Source organism: Setaria viridis, chromosome 9 (assembly GCF_005286985.2).
Source record: "Setaria viridis chromosome 9, Setaria_viridis_v4.0, whole genome shotgun sequence".
Lineage (NCBI taxonomy): Eukaryota > Viridiplantae > Streptophyta > Magnoliopsida > Poales > Poaceae > Setaria > Setaria viridis.
The window spans coordinates 37,330,160-37,343,695 of NC_048271.2; the positions used below are offsets into that span (position 1 = coordinate 37,330,160).

Genomic DNA, 13,536 nt, shown 5'->3' on the forward strand with positions numbered 1-13,536 from the left:
GCAGCCACGCCCCACGTACGCGGGACGAGGCCCGCGGATCCGGCGGTCGCCCACGTGGCGCCACCCGTCGTCAGCGTCCGCTCACGTGGAGATCCGGTGGACCCTCTCCCCCGCCCACGCGGCACCACGTGTCGGCGCGTCGGTGGGGACGGGCCCCCGCCCCGGCCGGGGGCGGTCAAGGATTCCGAAGCCGCTCGCTCCTGTCTCGTGGCTGGCTGCTTGCCTCTTCTCCGCCACAGATCCCGGGCCCACACCTCCCCTCCCCCCCCCCCCCACCGCAGTTACCCCGCGCACGTGTGGGGCCCGGACCGGCCGACCCCTCGCGATCGCCGTCGCTTCCCGCTACGTGGCGCGCCGTCGCCCGCCCGCGTCAGCAAAAGCTCGCGCCGGCGGGCCCGTCGCTGCGGTCGCTTTGGGGGGTTAATCCCGTGACCAGCGAAAACGAAGCGAAACGCCCATGACCGAGACAACCGGTAACTGCCTTTTGCGCCTCCGCTTCTGGTAGAGAGAGAGAGAGAAAACATAGAGAGAGAAGCCGCGGGTCGCCGCCTATTAATACGCGCCCTCCTCCACCTTCTCTCCTCTCCCTTCCCCTGTTCGGCTCCCAAAATCCCCTCCTCCGTCGCCGCCTCCCGTCCGGTCGTTTCCGAGCCTCGTTGGGTGGCACGCCGGCGCCGGCATTGGGGATAGCCTCGCCGCCTCTGTCCGGTAAGGTTCCTCCTCCCTGGATCGGGTCCTCATGTTTTCTTGGAAACTATGTCACGGGGTTCCTCCCTCAAGTATTCGTTCATAGATCTCGCGCCGAATTGCTTTTCGGGCTCGTGTAAAATTTTGTTTTCTGAGGGAGTAAACCTCGCCGTCTCCGTATTCCCGTGCGAAGGCGATGGCCGCCGTCCCCACCGGTAATCAGTTCCGTTCCATGTATGGAACTGTATCGGAAGCGCCCAAAGAAAACGCGATTTTTTTAATCAAACCACCCAAACACGGCCATGAATGAGCAGGTGGGATGCGGAGGGGAGAGGCGGAGGAGGGGTTGATAGCGCCGGTCGTTGGCGGTGTGGGATTCTTCCTCGCGGGGGTCCCTGCGGCCAGGGCGGGGTCCGTCCAACTGGCCGTACCTTTTTCTTGCCCTTTTCCCCGATTCTTTTTGGATGTATCGCGAGGTGGAGGGAAATAAAAATCCCGGCTTTGATGATTGCCGCAGTGCACCGGTCCGGGCCTTGTCTTCGGCCGCCCCCACGTATTTTGTTCTTGTTGGTTGGGGTTGATGGGAGCTGTGCCTTTCACTGCCGCCGTTGCGAGCGGCATGTTGCATCGCCGAGGCTTTCTTGCGAGCCTGGCCGCCAGGCGCCATCTGTTGTACATGCCTATTGATTGGCTGATTGATGCGCTGGTTGTCCAGTCGATTACTCCTGTCATGATACGTGATGATTACTGACCTAATCCACAATTATGTGTTTGCTTTTTTGTTTCTGAGCGCCACCGCTAAAAAATTCCATGTGCACTTGTCCTGAATTGCTCTTGGGACTTCCTTGTACTTTTCTGTATGCGTTTTCATGGGCACCTTAACCACGGTGGTGACTTGTACCGATGATGGCAACCACCACTTCGTGCATCTACCACTAGTACACATGGGTCACACCAAATCATCTATGCTGATGTCATTTGTTGTAATTTGGCCTTTTAAGTTGCTGATGATGGATGGATCAAACGTCGTTTTCCAACTATGCGGTGGTACATAGAAGGAATCATGGCTCACCAGCTGTTGTCTTTGTCATTTTCCCTTGTTACTCTTGAATTGTGGACAGAAAGGCATCCCAGTCTGTTTCCTTTTTTAACTTGCAAGACACAAACAGTAACTATGCTGTTCGGTGTGGTCAGCTGTTCTTGCATTAGGTGGTGTGGTGTTTCATTAGACCATTACATGACAAGGTTTTTTTTTGTCTTTTTAATTATTGCAGTGTTGGCTGTGATTGTGCGCAATTAATGTCCTTGGAGCTGATTGATCTCTTGGATGAATGAGCGTTTCTTTTAAATGATCTGTGTTGACCATGGCGATGAACCAGTATGCGTCTGAACAACCTGCAGTCTTTATTTTTCAGCGGTCGCTATTTCCCAGTCTAATTTTTTTTTCTAATGCAGAATGCAGGGTCTTCGCATTTAATGGGCTTGACGCGGTACATGCATGTTTGCAGTGACAAGAAGACATTGAAACGCTGGTTTTTCATTGACAAGAGGGTTGGTTAAGTGCTCAGTTCTGTGGAAAATTCTGCATTCTTGTGCACTGACTTTGTGTAGCTTCTAACTGCTCTTACAACGAGACTTGAGGGGGAGGGAGAGTTGTGTCTTGTTGATGGATTTGAAGACAGGCCTCAACTCACCTGTTCTTGCTGATCATCTCCCTACAGCCTTGCCTGCTGCTGTAATGACTTTCACAACTCCTACTAGCTTCCCCTCTCCGGGGCTTTGCTTGAATACTACCAAGAAGATACCTCTGCCTGGTAAGGTCGAAGAAGTTCGTGCCACTGGATGGCTCGACCTCATGATGGCCTCATCACCTACCCGCAAAAGACAGATCAAGGATGTCGTCAATGACACTCAAGCTGATGATCTCGATTTGCAATATCGTAACTGGATGGTATGTACTTGCAGCTTAGTGTTTGCGACTATTAAAGAAGTTTGACAACATGTCAGTGATTTGCTTTGTTTTATCATTGTAGGTGGACTATCCTTCTGCTTTGACCTCATTTGAGACAATTACTGATCTTGCTGGGAGTAAAAGACTGGCATTGTTTCTTGACTATGATGGAACTCTTTCGCCAATTGTGGACAATCCTGCAAATGCATTAATGTCAGATGAGGTATATCTTCCTTAACTCCTGCAATTCATGTAAGTTTGGAGCACAATTCCTATATTTTCAGGTTCAATTTTCTGTCCACTTTCTAAAGATTGTATTTCACAGATGCGTGCTGCTGTTAGGCATGTGGCATCACTTTTCCCAACTGCAATCATTAGTGGAAGGTCTCGTGATAAGGTATGCTAAGTTATTGATAATCACGACTAATACTCTTTGTATCAACAATTTTGCATTTTCCCTCACCTGTTGGTTCTTTTCTCTGATTTGACCTTTTCCTTTTAGGTTTTTGACTTTGTCAAGCTTAATGAACTGTACTACGCCGGAAGTCATGGGATGGACATAATGGGCCCTGTTAGGAAGGCTGCTGACTCCAATGGTGTGGAATGTATTCGGTCCACTGATTCGCAGGTGAAACAACTTCTAGATCCTGCATCCACTTTTTACATTTGTTATTACTCGCTTTAGTAATGTGAATTTCTTTTTTTTCCCCTCACAGGGTAAAGAGGTCAATCTGTTCCAACCTGCAAGTGAGTTTTTACCCATGATCACTGAGGTATGTATCTACTTCAGAAATTTAGGTTGCCATTATATGTCATATGGTTGGACTTGCTCAGTCTTGTACATGACAGGTGTATGAAAAACTTGATGAGAGTGTCAAGGACATTGTTGGTGCCAGGATGGAAGACAACAAGTTCTGTGTGTCTGTGCATTACCGTAATGTGGCAGAAGAAGTAATAATTCTATATCCAAGTGTTTATATTTCATACAGGAAATGTTTTATCGGAGCATTTGAGCTGAATATTGACCAATTTGAACTCATTTCTATTCTTCAGGACTATAAAAAGGTTTTCCAGCGTGTAACTGCTGTTTTGGAAGATTACCCTTGCCTAAGGCTAACCCATGGAAGGAAGGTGAGGATTATGCACAACTGGAAGGCTTTATCTAAATTATTTGCTAGTATACATTTTTAAATTTAATTAATATTCAATTGCACTCTTCAATGCAGGTTTTTGAGGTCCGTCCTGTGATCGATTGGAACAAAGGTAAAGCTGTGGAATTTTTACTTGAATCGCTTGGGCTCAATGAGAGTGAAGATGTTCTCCCTATCTATGTTGGAGATGACAGAACTGATGAAGATGCATTCAAGGTATGCCTTATTATGTCTAATTTGCTCACAGGAACTTGTAAAACATCTAGACTGTTTCTACAATACATAATTTTCTTTTGGTGCAAATAGGTGCTGAAGGCAAGCAACCGTGGCTTTGGAATATTGGTGTCGTCTATACCCAAGGAGAGCGATGCCTTCTACTCCTTGAGGGATCCAGCTGAGGTAAGCACCGCAATAACCACAACAAACTTTTGCATTTGAATGTTTAGTGTTGGTTCCAAAGGAAAAAAAAAAACCCTTTTGAATGTATCCGGTATTTCAAGTGTAGAGAAATGAAACACTCTTCTTGATGTCTAGGTGATGGATTTCCTGAGAAAGCTTGCAGCTTGGAAGGAGCAATCCACCTGAGAGTGGAAGAACATCGCTGGGGTTGGTCTGGAGAAGAACCAAGAGTATAAATATTAGCAAGATATATACCGCTAACCAAATAAGTCGGCTATTTGGAGGAGTCAGGCCAAAATGTTTTTGATTTGGCATTTTATAAGAGGCTATTGCATTTTGCTACTTTTCTGTCCCACTTTGTTCTCGTGTCAGGGTTTCTGAAGCAATTGAATTCTTTCATTATTTAGGTTCCTTTAGTATATACGGAGATATTCTTGAAAGAATTGTGGTTCCTGCTAGTGTTTCGCGGTCTCGGCAGTTTTGCTCTAGGTAATTGTCTATTCCACATTGTATTCGTGAAGATGTAAAGAACTGGTTCTTTGTTTAATCAGCGCTTAGCTGTCAATGTGCTCTAAAATGCAAGTTGTGAGCACGGACCCTACCTTGCAGCCACGTTGTGTATTTGGGCTATTCTATGTTTCTCGCAAGTATATATCTGGGTACATGTCTACCTGATGTTCCAAGTATCCGTTCCGTTTTGTGAGGTGGACCAGTTCTCCATTTTGTGCGCTGGACAAATTCTTGCAAGTTTGTTCTGTTACCTGGCGAGCAAAATGTTGAGCTCGCAGTGTGCAAACCTTTACCGATTTGAAGTTTTGAACTCGCAGTGTGCGATGTTGTTACGAACTTACGATGTGATGTGTTAGATCTATCATCTATGCGTAAAAGCATGTTTTCTCCACCAGTTTACTCTGTTAATTTTGCTTCACTGAAATGTGTAATGTGGCGGAGAAAATGTGTTAGGTCGAGTATTTGCAATGTGATAATTTTGCTTGAAAGCTTTTAAAATCGACCTATTCTTAGGCGAACATGATAAACTAGGACGGATGGCGCGCTAACGCCGCGCCTGTCTACCTCGATGGTTGTATTTGAGTATAGCATTTTATGGTCCAGGCACATCCATCAATAATGTGAACAGGTGCTAATCAAGATATTTCGATTGAGTAAAGAGTAGATTTGCAAAGAACAAATGATTTAGCATTACACAAACACAAAATATAATACAGAACATAAAACAGTATTGTGGTAGTACTTGATACTTGTTTCGCTTGGCATTGCCTATTATATTGCTGTCTAACAATGCTTAGACAGAACACATCAGATGTAGGTCCCTGATTTAACGTGCTTGCATAACCTAATAGAAGCATGGTTACTACTCCCTCCGTTCCTACAATTTAGTTACTACTCCCTCGGTTCCTCCAAATAATTTGGTTACTACTCCCTCCGTTCCTACAATTAGGTTCAAATTGTAGGTCATTTGGAATCCATTCAAAATTGTAGGTTGTTTCGACTTTTCTAAGTTCATAGATATTATTATGTACCTAGACATACGCTATATCTAGATGCATAATAATATATATGAACTTAATAATATATATGAACTTAATAATATCTATGAACCTAAGAAAGCTAAAACGACGTACAATTTAGAATAAACGATGGAACGGAGAGTATTAAACTTGCGAATACCAGTATGCACCATCCTTCAGAGTTCAGTTATTAGAAGAAATTGCACAGTCACTGAAACATTTGAATTAGAGCAGGAGATGTATTTTCTGCCTTGGACTTGTGGCCATAAAACCTTGTTATTTGTAGTAGGAACCTTAGCGTTCCAGTCACCTGAACAACAAAACAGAAGCAGTGGTGCTCTAATTAGCTCTTTGATGTCATCATGTAAGAACACACATGTAACTCCATTAATACACAGCCATGTAAACGAAATCATGTAGGAAAAGTTTATGTATTTATTATGAGTGGATAGGAGGCTGGTCACATTGTTGGGATACGAGGTAGGCTACACTAGCGCAAATCAAAATTTTCTACCGCGTAAATCAGGAAAACTGCTGTATAAGGATCACGGGATTACCACTCGACGCACTACTGGTGCGGAAGATGTAGATTCGCGTCGGTGCAGCGAAGTGGATCAGCGTAGTCGTACGTAGTCGATCAGATCGACGTCTAGCAGCTCCTCAGCAGCTCATCCACGTGCAGCAGGATCTCCCTCGTGCCGCGGCTCGTCGTCGGCTCGTTGGCGGCTCGTCGTGGCTCGTCGGCGGCTCGTCCAAGTGCTGCAGGCGCAACACCTCCAAGATATCCACACGTGCAGGGAGGAAGCATCGCAAGCCGGATTGCTAGATCCGCGAGTTGCAACAGGCGATGGCGTGGGAGGCGCGGCAGATGTGTTTCGCCAACAAGGTGTAAACCCTAGGGCGCCCCCACCCCTCTATTTATAGAGGTTCCTAACGGGCCTCTAGGTCCGAGGCCCATTAGTACTTCTAAACCTAATCCAACTCGGATCACATCCGAATTGGGCTTCCAGCCCCTTATGTGTGTGACCCTATGTGTGACCCTATGGGTTCGGATACGTATAGACATGGCCCGAGTACTCCTACTCGGCCCAATAGTCGGTAGCGGCCTCTAGCAAGACGTGCCAACTCCTATACGCACACGAAGATCATATCAGACGAACCATCACAACATAATATACGTGTTATTCCCTTTGCCTCATGATATTTGGTCTAGCTTCAAGCCGACCGCTCTTTCTCGATCCTGTGATTCGGAATCCCATTGTAGGTTAACTCTTAACCGTACGTAGCATGGCCATGCATTTTCGGATCCGATCACTCGAGGGGCCCAGAGATATCACTCTCAATCAAAGAGGGGCAAATCCCATCTTGATTGACCATGTCTCATAGCATGCTTCTTGACAAACCCGAAAGCTACCTTTATAACTACCCTGTTACGGCGTAGCGTTTGATAGCCCCTAAGTAGGTCGATCCACATCTTGAATACATGTGACAATCTCAGGTCTAAGGACAAAGCGTATATGTTGTTGAAAGAGAGAACTACTTCTCGTGTTGGGTCAGTCCTAGCACATGTCTCCACATGTGTCCATATTATTAGTTCAACATTTCCATGTCCATGACTTGTGAAACATAGTCATCAACTAATACATGTGCTAGTCTAATATTCATGTGTGTCCTCATATGAACTCCGACTAGGGACAACTTTAGAATAACCATACAAGTAATGTATGAGTTTCACATACAATTCACATAATTGCAAATCAATTCAAGTAGCCTTTAATGGATATTCATGAACACAATATACAAATCATGAATACAAATGGAATATTATCATCTTTATGATTGCCTCTAGGGCATACCTTCAACACACGTAGCAATGGATATATCTAAATGCAAAGGAAGCAAAGCAAAGCAACAACGGACGGCAGTCAGATCTCAGAAAGTACAGAACCTACAAAAGGACCACATGCTACACAATGAAATTGGAAAGTAACAACATGGTTTCCTTGGCGAAGGAAAATAATCGAAACCGCAGGTGAAGAATTTGACCTGGAAACAGCATGAGCAGACGGGCTGATAGCCCAGAGGCCGGCAGGCTACGGCGCAACCCGAATAGTAACAGGAACCTAGGAGGGAGGAGGACAAAGACAAAATGTTAGGCCATGGAAGCAGCACACAAACACAAAGAATCATCCACGCAAAAAGGAGCAGGGCAACCAGAAAGGAGAACGAACGCATGGAGGACAGCGAAGCCACAGCAGGAGCAACGAAAAATAGAACTGTTGGGGGGACCAACGGACCGACGAAGGAACATACACGAGGCCGTGCAAAACGAAGGAAGGATTCGAAACGAAGAGGAGGAGGAGGGATTTAGAGAAATCGGCAGAGCTTACCGACGAAGGAAGAAGCAGGCGAGGGAGCCGAGGAGGACCGACGAAGACGACGGACGACTCGGCTGCCACAAATACAGGCAGCAGGCGGCGTAGCAGGGTGCACAGGGAGGGACCCTTGCGTGAAGCTGACGCTGTTCCCGTCTGGGCCGCTGGCAGCAGGCCAGCCAAGGCAAGAACGAAGGAAAAATGAGGAGGAGCCCAAAGGAACGATTTGAGGCTGAAAAAATAGGGAGGCTCGCGGACGCCACGTACGCTACGGAGGAACGGAGACGATCCCATGAACACGTGGTACACAACAGGCTGAATGTGTAGGAGCTCCCGTCGAGCTGCAATCCTTTGAGCGATATTTCCAGTGAAATTCCAGTGCGGTCACTGTCGTCGTCGGGAGCTTCTGCATCCATTTCATTTTTTTTAGAGGATTGACTCCTTTTTCATTTGATAGTAAAATAATGGGCAGCTGGGCCATACGGTCCATGCGCCCTTTCCAGGCTGAGAGTTCGGCCCATGATCCCTACCTAATGAATTCATAATATGGACCAGTTTCTTCCCATCACGGCACTCCGACCGTCCGACGGGCCGCACGTTTTCCTTCCACTCCCCAGAGTCCAAAACCCTACGACCCGCGCTACCATGCCGCGCCTCGCCGCCGCCGCCGTCGCCCGCCGCGCCGGCGCGGCCCTGCGCCGCGGCGCGCTGGGGGGACTGCGGTCTCTCTCCTCCCTCCAACCGTCGCACGCCACCTCCAGCGAAGAGGTAACCGAGCGCCGGGCCGCCCTGCCCCCTTTCATGGCATCCTATTCCGGGATCGGAGGCGCGATGGTCAGTCGCTGACACCGTATTCTGCGCAGGTGCTCGTGGAAGGAAAGGCGAGTGCGCGCGCCGCCGTGCTCAACCGCCCCGGCTACCTCAACGCCCTCACCACGACCATGGTTCGTCCCCATTTCTCGTGTTATAGGTAGCGGTTGGTGCGCATTTTTGGTTTTGGTGATGATAGGGAGACTGTGTTCGACGAAATGCTTACATGATTGTGCGGTGGTGGGGCTCAGTGAACTCTGGACGTGATGTTTGATGATGAAGGGCTAGTTGGATTCATGCCATTACAATTATCAAGAATTGGAAATTTGCCATCGGTTGTGTCACTGACAGGTGGGGACCACCTCAGGCACTGACAATGGCATTTTTCAAATTACTGAAAATTGTAATTTGATGAATGCTTCCGTAATCACACTCCATAGTCGTTTGATGAATTGCATTTGGTTTGATGAAATGTCTAGCATGTGTTTGATGAAATGCCTGCATAGTCATTTATGTAAGCTGGACACCTTGGTGTAGGATGAACTACCCTTTTGATCAACCGATCTTAAGCTCCTGCTGCTTGATTTAGTCCCTTTGTTGAATTGTTTCTTTGCTTAGTTTATTTCTTGTGTTTTAAGGTGTTGACAATGTTCACCTTTTCTTTTCTGCGACGAGTGCATAGATTACAACTTACAGTTTTACAATGGAAACATCGATCTGATGTTTGGTGAAATGTCCATCTTGATAGGGAGGCAGGCTCAATAAATTTTATGAATCATGGGAGGACAACCCAGATATTGGCTTTGTCATGATGAAGGTATGGTGCTTCATCATTTCTTTCTACTGATGTTGCTGACCAAATATAAATCGAGGTGTTCATTGCATGAAGGGCAGCGGCCGAGCGTTCTGTGCTGGCGGGGATGTTGTTAGATTGCGCGAACTTGTCAGTGAAGGTGGGTGGTTAGGCCCTGCATAGCATATAATCCTTCCATTATAGTTATGTCACCTTCCTGTGCGGCTGTCATGTTTGCATTTAGAAATCAGCAGCAGGCTATTATGACAACACAATTTGGAAAAGAACAACTCTCCATTGCTTGCTTGCTCAACCTCCTTATTTATCTCTAGATCTAGAAAAGTTTGATTGCAAGACTGCAAGTATAAGTTTTTTCTTCCTCCAGTTCTGTCATACACAAAGTTCCTTAATTTTGGAGGGTCCATGGAAAACCTGTTCATTGTCAAAATGGCTTTGTTACATGTCCAAGGTTACCTTAAGTTTTTATTCTTTTTCTTTATCAGGCAAAATGGAGGAATGCCAGGATTTTTTCAAGACTTTGTACAAGTTCATTTATTTTCTAGGCACGTACTTGAAACCACATGTAAGTATATGAACTCAAAACTATTTTCTTATTGCGGTTCATCATAATTGTTTGGATTCGACATGTGAAGTTGCACTTTCTTTTGGCTAATAATAGGTTGCCATTCTTGATGGTGTTACTATGGGTGGTGGAGGAGGTGTTTCGATTCCTGGGACATTTCGCATTGCAACTGATAGAACAGTATGTCAATATGTGTTTCTTGATTTGCTTTTCTTTTCTATATATTTCTGTGGTGAGCTTATATTTGCTATTTTTCTCTTGGTGGTTGCTCTATTTCAAGAATAGTTTGAAGTCAGGTATTTGATGTATTTATTATGACACAACGATTTTCAGGTCTTTGCAACTCCAGAAGTTCATATTGGATTCCATCCTGATGCTGCAGCCTCCTTTTACTTGTCACACCTAACCGGTCATGTTGGTTAGTGTTCTTATTAGTAGTTTCATGCTGTTCCCTATGATTTTATTGGTGGTTTTGCTATAGTCCATTGCACAATAGAACATTCACTCTACTAGTTTTCACACTGGAAACTTTGCAGGGGAATACGTGGCCTTGACTGGTGAAAAACTCAAGGGAGCAGATATGATTGCCCTTGGCCTTGCCACACACTATTCCATGAGTGAGGTAAGCATCCATGTCTTTAGGTTCTGGTCTTTCCACCCTGGTATAATTAACTAAACTACCAACCATTTATCCTGTTCTTTTTTTTTGGGACAGCATCTGGATCTGGTTGATGATCGACTTGCAAATTTAGTAACTGATGACCCATCAGTTATTGATTCTTCCCTTGCACAATATGGAGACATGGTTTATCCAGACAAAGCAAGCATTGTTCATAGGTAAGCTATTTGCTGAACATGTTTCATCAAGCACCTTACCGTGCCATCACTATGGGTGTCAGCCGAGCTAGTTCAGCTAGGATTCAGTAAACCATTTTTTTTATTCCAACTCTTCTTTTTTTGTTCTGGATACATAATTACTAATCACGCACAGGTTATAAAAAAGTAGAACCGTTTAGGAACAAGAATTGAGAGCTAGAAGCACTGCTTTCACTATAATTGATCCTAGATTTTCCTTTGATGCAATTACCTCTAGCCATGTGCCTTATTTTTTTTTCCTGCCTACTTTTTTTATTTTAAAAATTGCCTTTTCTATATATTTCTGCGAATATCATCTTTATCGATGTTCACTGTTTCATTTCTGTTACCTAGGCTGGAGGTGATAGACAAATGCTTCAGTCATGAAACAGTTGAAGAGATTGTTGGTGCCTTGGTGAGTTATGATTTAGCTGCTTTTACTATTTTGACATCGAGTATTGTCTGATTGATCTGGTCATGAGTGAAACTGGAGATATTGTTGATTGATACATGTCATATGAGGCTTACTTTTTGTTAGTATCTCTCTATTTACTATGAAACTGTCATGAAATTTGTAGTTTAACTTTTGATGGAAACTTATTATACTGTCTTGACATGACTTCTGTTCATTATAACTGTACTGTCCTGGATGGTGCATAGTTTAGTTTGTTGAGTTCAATGCTTTAGTTCTGTAACTGGAAGTTTGTTCAATGCCCATATGGTTTAAAACTTAGTCTACCATTGTAACCAGGAAAGTGAAGAGGCTAGGTTGAACGAAGAATGGTGTACCTTGGCACTGAAACGATTGAAAGAGGCCTCTCCATTAGCTTTGAAGGTCTCACTGCGATCGGTGAGTAGAAAGTTGCATGACCTCAGTTGTTTGTCCTTGTGCTGTTGGCTGAGATTGTTTTTGGCCATCATGTAGATACGTGAGGGTAGATATCAGACACTTGATGAGTGCCTTGTCCGTGAATACCGCATGTCCATGAATGGGATATCAAAGCAATTTTCTCATGAATTTTCTGAGGTATGTTTTTTATGGCATGCTCTTTAAAGTTTATGAAATGTTGTATAAAGCATACGATGTGATCAAGTGATTATTTTTGTCACAAAATTTTAAAATGAGTACCAATGGACTTTAGACCTGAACATTTAGGCCCCGTTTGGTAGAGCTTCAGCTTCTCATAAAACGGCTTCGGCTTCGGCTTTTTCGGTGGAGTGGCTTTTTTAGTGAAGCTGAAGCCGTTTTGCAAAACATTTGGTAAAACGGCTTCTCAATAGCAATATATGTAATTTTATGATCACTTAATGCTTGGAGAGGGAGGAGAAGCCGGTGAAGCCACTTTTTTCGGCTTCTCCTCTCTAGTGTAAGCCGTTTTGCGGCTTCTCCCCGGCTTTGGTGGTGAAGCCGTTTTGAAATTGACCCTTTGGTAGGGCTTCACCAAAAGCCGGTGGAGAAGCACTTTGAGAAGCCCTACCAAACGGGGCCTTAATGACTTCCAGCCAGAATGCTGTAACTAGAATCATTGACTTCTCTGTTGGAAAAAATGCACCTTTTGTTATACTAGTTGCACTCATCTTTTTTGTTGCTGTGCAGGGTGTGAGAGCGCGCCTAGTTGACAAGGACTTGGCTCCTAAGGTAATTGTTTTGCTCTGCTCCATGCCTCCGTTGGTTCTTTAATAAACTGCTAATAAAAGAAAAAAAAAGGTTCTTTGTGACCTTTACATTGGTAATCTCTTTTGCAGTGGGATCCTCCTGCCCTGGAGTATGTTACGCAGGACATGGTGGACGCCTACTTCGCACCACTTGGTGAGTCTGAGTCTGAGTTGAAGCTACCTACAGAAACGCGAGAGGCATTCGTATGATCACACGGATCATCCAAGGGCCTTGACCTGATAAACGTGCTATATTTTGTGAAGCCATTATTGCCGGCAGGGCAAACAGTCGGGGATGTGGACAAACTATTCGTGTAACCATATACACCTTGGCGTCCTGAATTTTGAGCGTCAAGGGAAACTTGTGTTACTTTCTCATTACTTGTCAATTGTCATAAGCTAGCGCTTCTTCACCATACAATAATTCAATGAGCCAGGAGCACTTTGTGCTGTGCCTAAGTGTGGTGAGTCAGCATGCGGCTTCACTGCCATTCGCAAGTGCAGCCCAGGCAAACTATGGTTTGTCACGGATCCAGCTGCTCGGCCCTGTCGTCGGTACTCGGCCGTTCTCCTCTCACTTTGGGCCACTGCGCATCTCAGGTGTGCGCAGGCCCGGCTGTGTGTGGGTTGCCTGAGAAACCGAGCCTGGGCCAGGCGAGGTGGCTGTATAAGAGCAGAGAAAGCAACAAGTAATCTCAACGTCCAACCGTGTAAAATCACTCATGTAAGACCAGAGAAAGCAAGAAG

At 45.3% G+C, this 13,536-nt stretch overlaps 2 protein-coding genes and 1 long non-coding RNA gene across 4 annotated transcripts; 2 read left to right on the plus strand and 1 right to left on the minus strand.

Annotated features, from left to right (window-relative positions):
• The first annotated feature begins 547 nt into the window (after positions 1 to 547).
• Positions 548 to 4,874, plus strand: LOC117838618 (probable trehalose-phosphate phosphatase 2). Of its 2 annotated transcripts, XM_034718715.2 has the most exons (12): positions 548 to 708; positions 1,962 to 2,065; positions 2,143 to 2,638; positions 2,721 to 2,861; positions 2,964 to 3,035; positions 3,141 to 3,266; positions 3,355 to 3,411; positions 3,488 to 3,589; positions 3,692 to 3,769; positions 3,865 to 4,005; positions 4,096 to 4,188; positions 4,324 to 4,874. In XM_034718715.2, the coding sequence occupies exons 3-12, from the start codon at positions 2,354 to 2,356 to the stop codon at positions 4,372 to 4,374; spliced, it is 1,146 nt and encodes a 381-aa protein (XP_034574606.1). In that variant the 5' UTR covers positions 548 to 708; positions 1,962 to 2,065; positions 2,143 to 2,353; the 3' UTR covers positions 4,375 to 4,874. The 2 variants fall into 2 exon arrangements, with proteins under 2 accessions (XP_034574606.1, XP_034574607.1); XM_034718716.2 differs by lacking the exon at positions 1,962 to 2,065 and having other exon boundaries at positions 555 to 708.
• A 489-nt stretch (positions 4,875 to 5,363) lies between these two features.
• On the minus strand, positions 5,364 to 8,400 carry LOC117838621 (uncharacterized). The gene is made up of 4 exons (XR_011897085.1): positions 8,108 to 8,400; positions 6,275 to 7,840; positions 5,832 to 6,027; positions 5,364 to 5,637 (listed from the first exon to the last, which is right to left on the minus strand). It is a non-coding gene; the product is annotated as an uncharacterized lncRNA (long non-coding RNA).
• Positions 8,401 to 8,674: 274 nt separating this feature from the next.
• LOC117838617 (small ribosomal subunit protein mS47) lies at positions 8,675 to 13,248 on the plus strand. The gene is made up of 14 exons (XM_034718713.2): positions 8,675 to 8,860; positions 8,956 to 9,036; positions 9,651 to 9,719; positions 9,792 to 9,855; positions 10,199 to 10,278; positions 10,375 to 10,458; positions 10,612 to 10,696; positions 10,815 to 10,900; positions 10,994 to 11,115; positions 11,488 to 11,548; positions 11,885 to 11,983; positions 12,059 to 12,160; positions 12,731 to 12,772; positions 12,880 to 13,248. Exons 1-14 carry the CDS (start codon positions 8,738 to 8,740, stop codon positions 12,997 to 12,999), a joined length of 1,218 nt encoding a protein of 405 aa, XP_034574604.1. The 5' UTR covers positions 8,675 to 8,737; the 3' UTR covers positions 13,000 to 13,248.
• The last annotated feature ends 288 nt before the right edge of the window (positions 13,249 to 13,536 follow it).

Excerpts from the sequence above, each read along its gene's own strand:
- LOC117838618 (XM_034718715.2), top strand. The coding sequence starts at position 2,354 with ATGGATTTGAAGACAGGCCTCAACTCACCTGTTCTTGCTGATCATCTC. Across the intron at positions 3,267-3,354 it reads TTCGGTCCACTGATTCGCAG|GGTAAAGAGGTCAATCTGTT; the intron begins GTGAAACAACTT and ends TTCCCCTCACAG. Across the intron at positions 3,590-3,691 it reads ACCGTAATGTGGCAGAAGAA|GACTATAAAAAGGTTTTCCA; the intron begins GTAATAATTCTA and ends TCTATTCTTCAG.
- LOC117838617 (XM_034718713.2), top strand. The coding sequence starts at position 8,738 with ATGCCGCGCCTCGCCGCCGCCGCCGTCGCCCGCCGCGCCGGCGCGGCC. Across the intron at positions 9,037-9,650 it reads ACGCCCTCACCACGACCATG|GGAGGCAGGCTCAATAAATT; the intron begins GTTCGTCCCCAT and ends CCATCTTGATAG. Across the intron at positions 9,720-9,791 it reads TTGGCTTTGTCATGATGAAG|GGCAGCGGCCGAGCGTTCTG; the intron begins GTATGGTGCTTC and ends CATTGCATGAAG.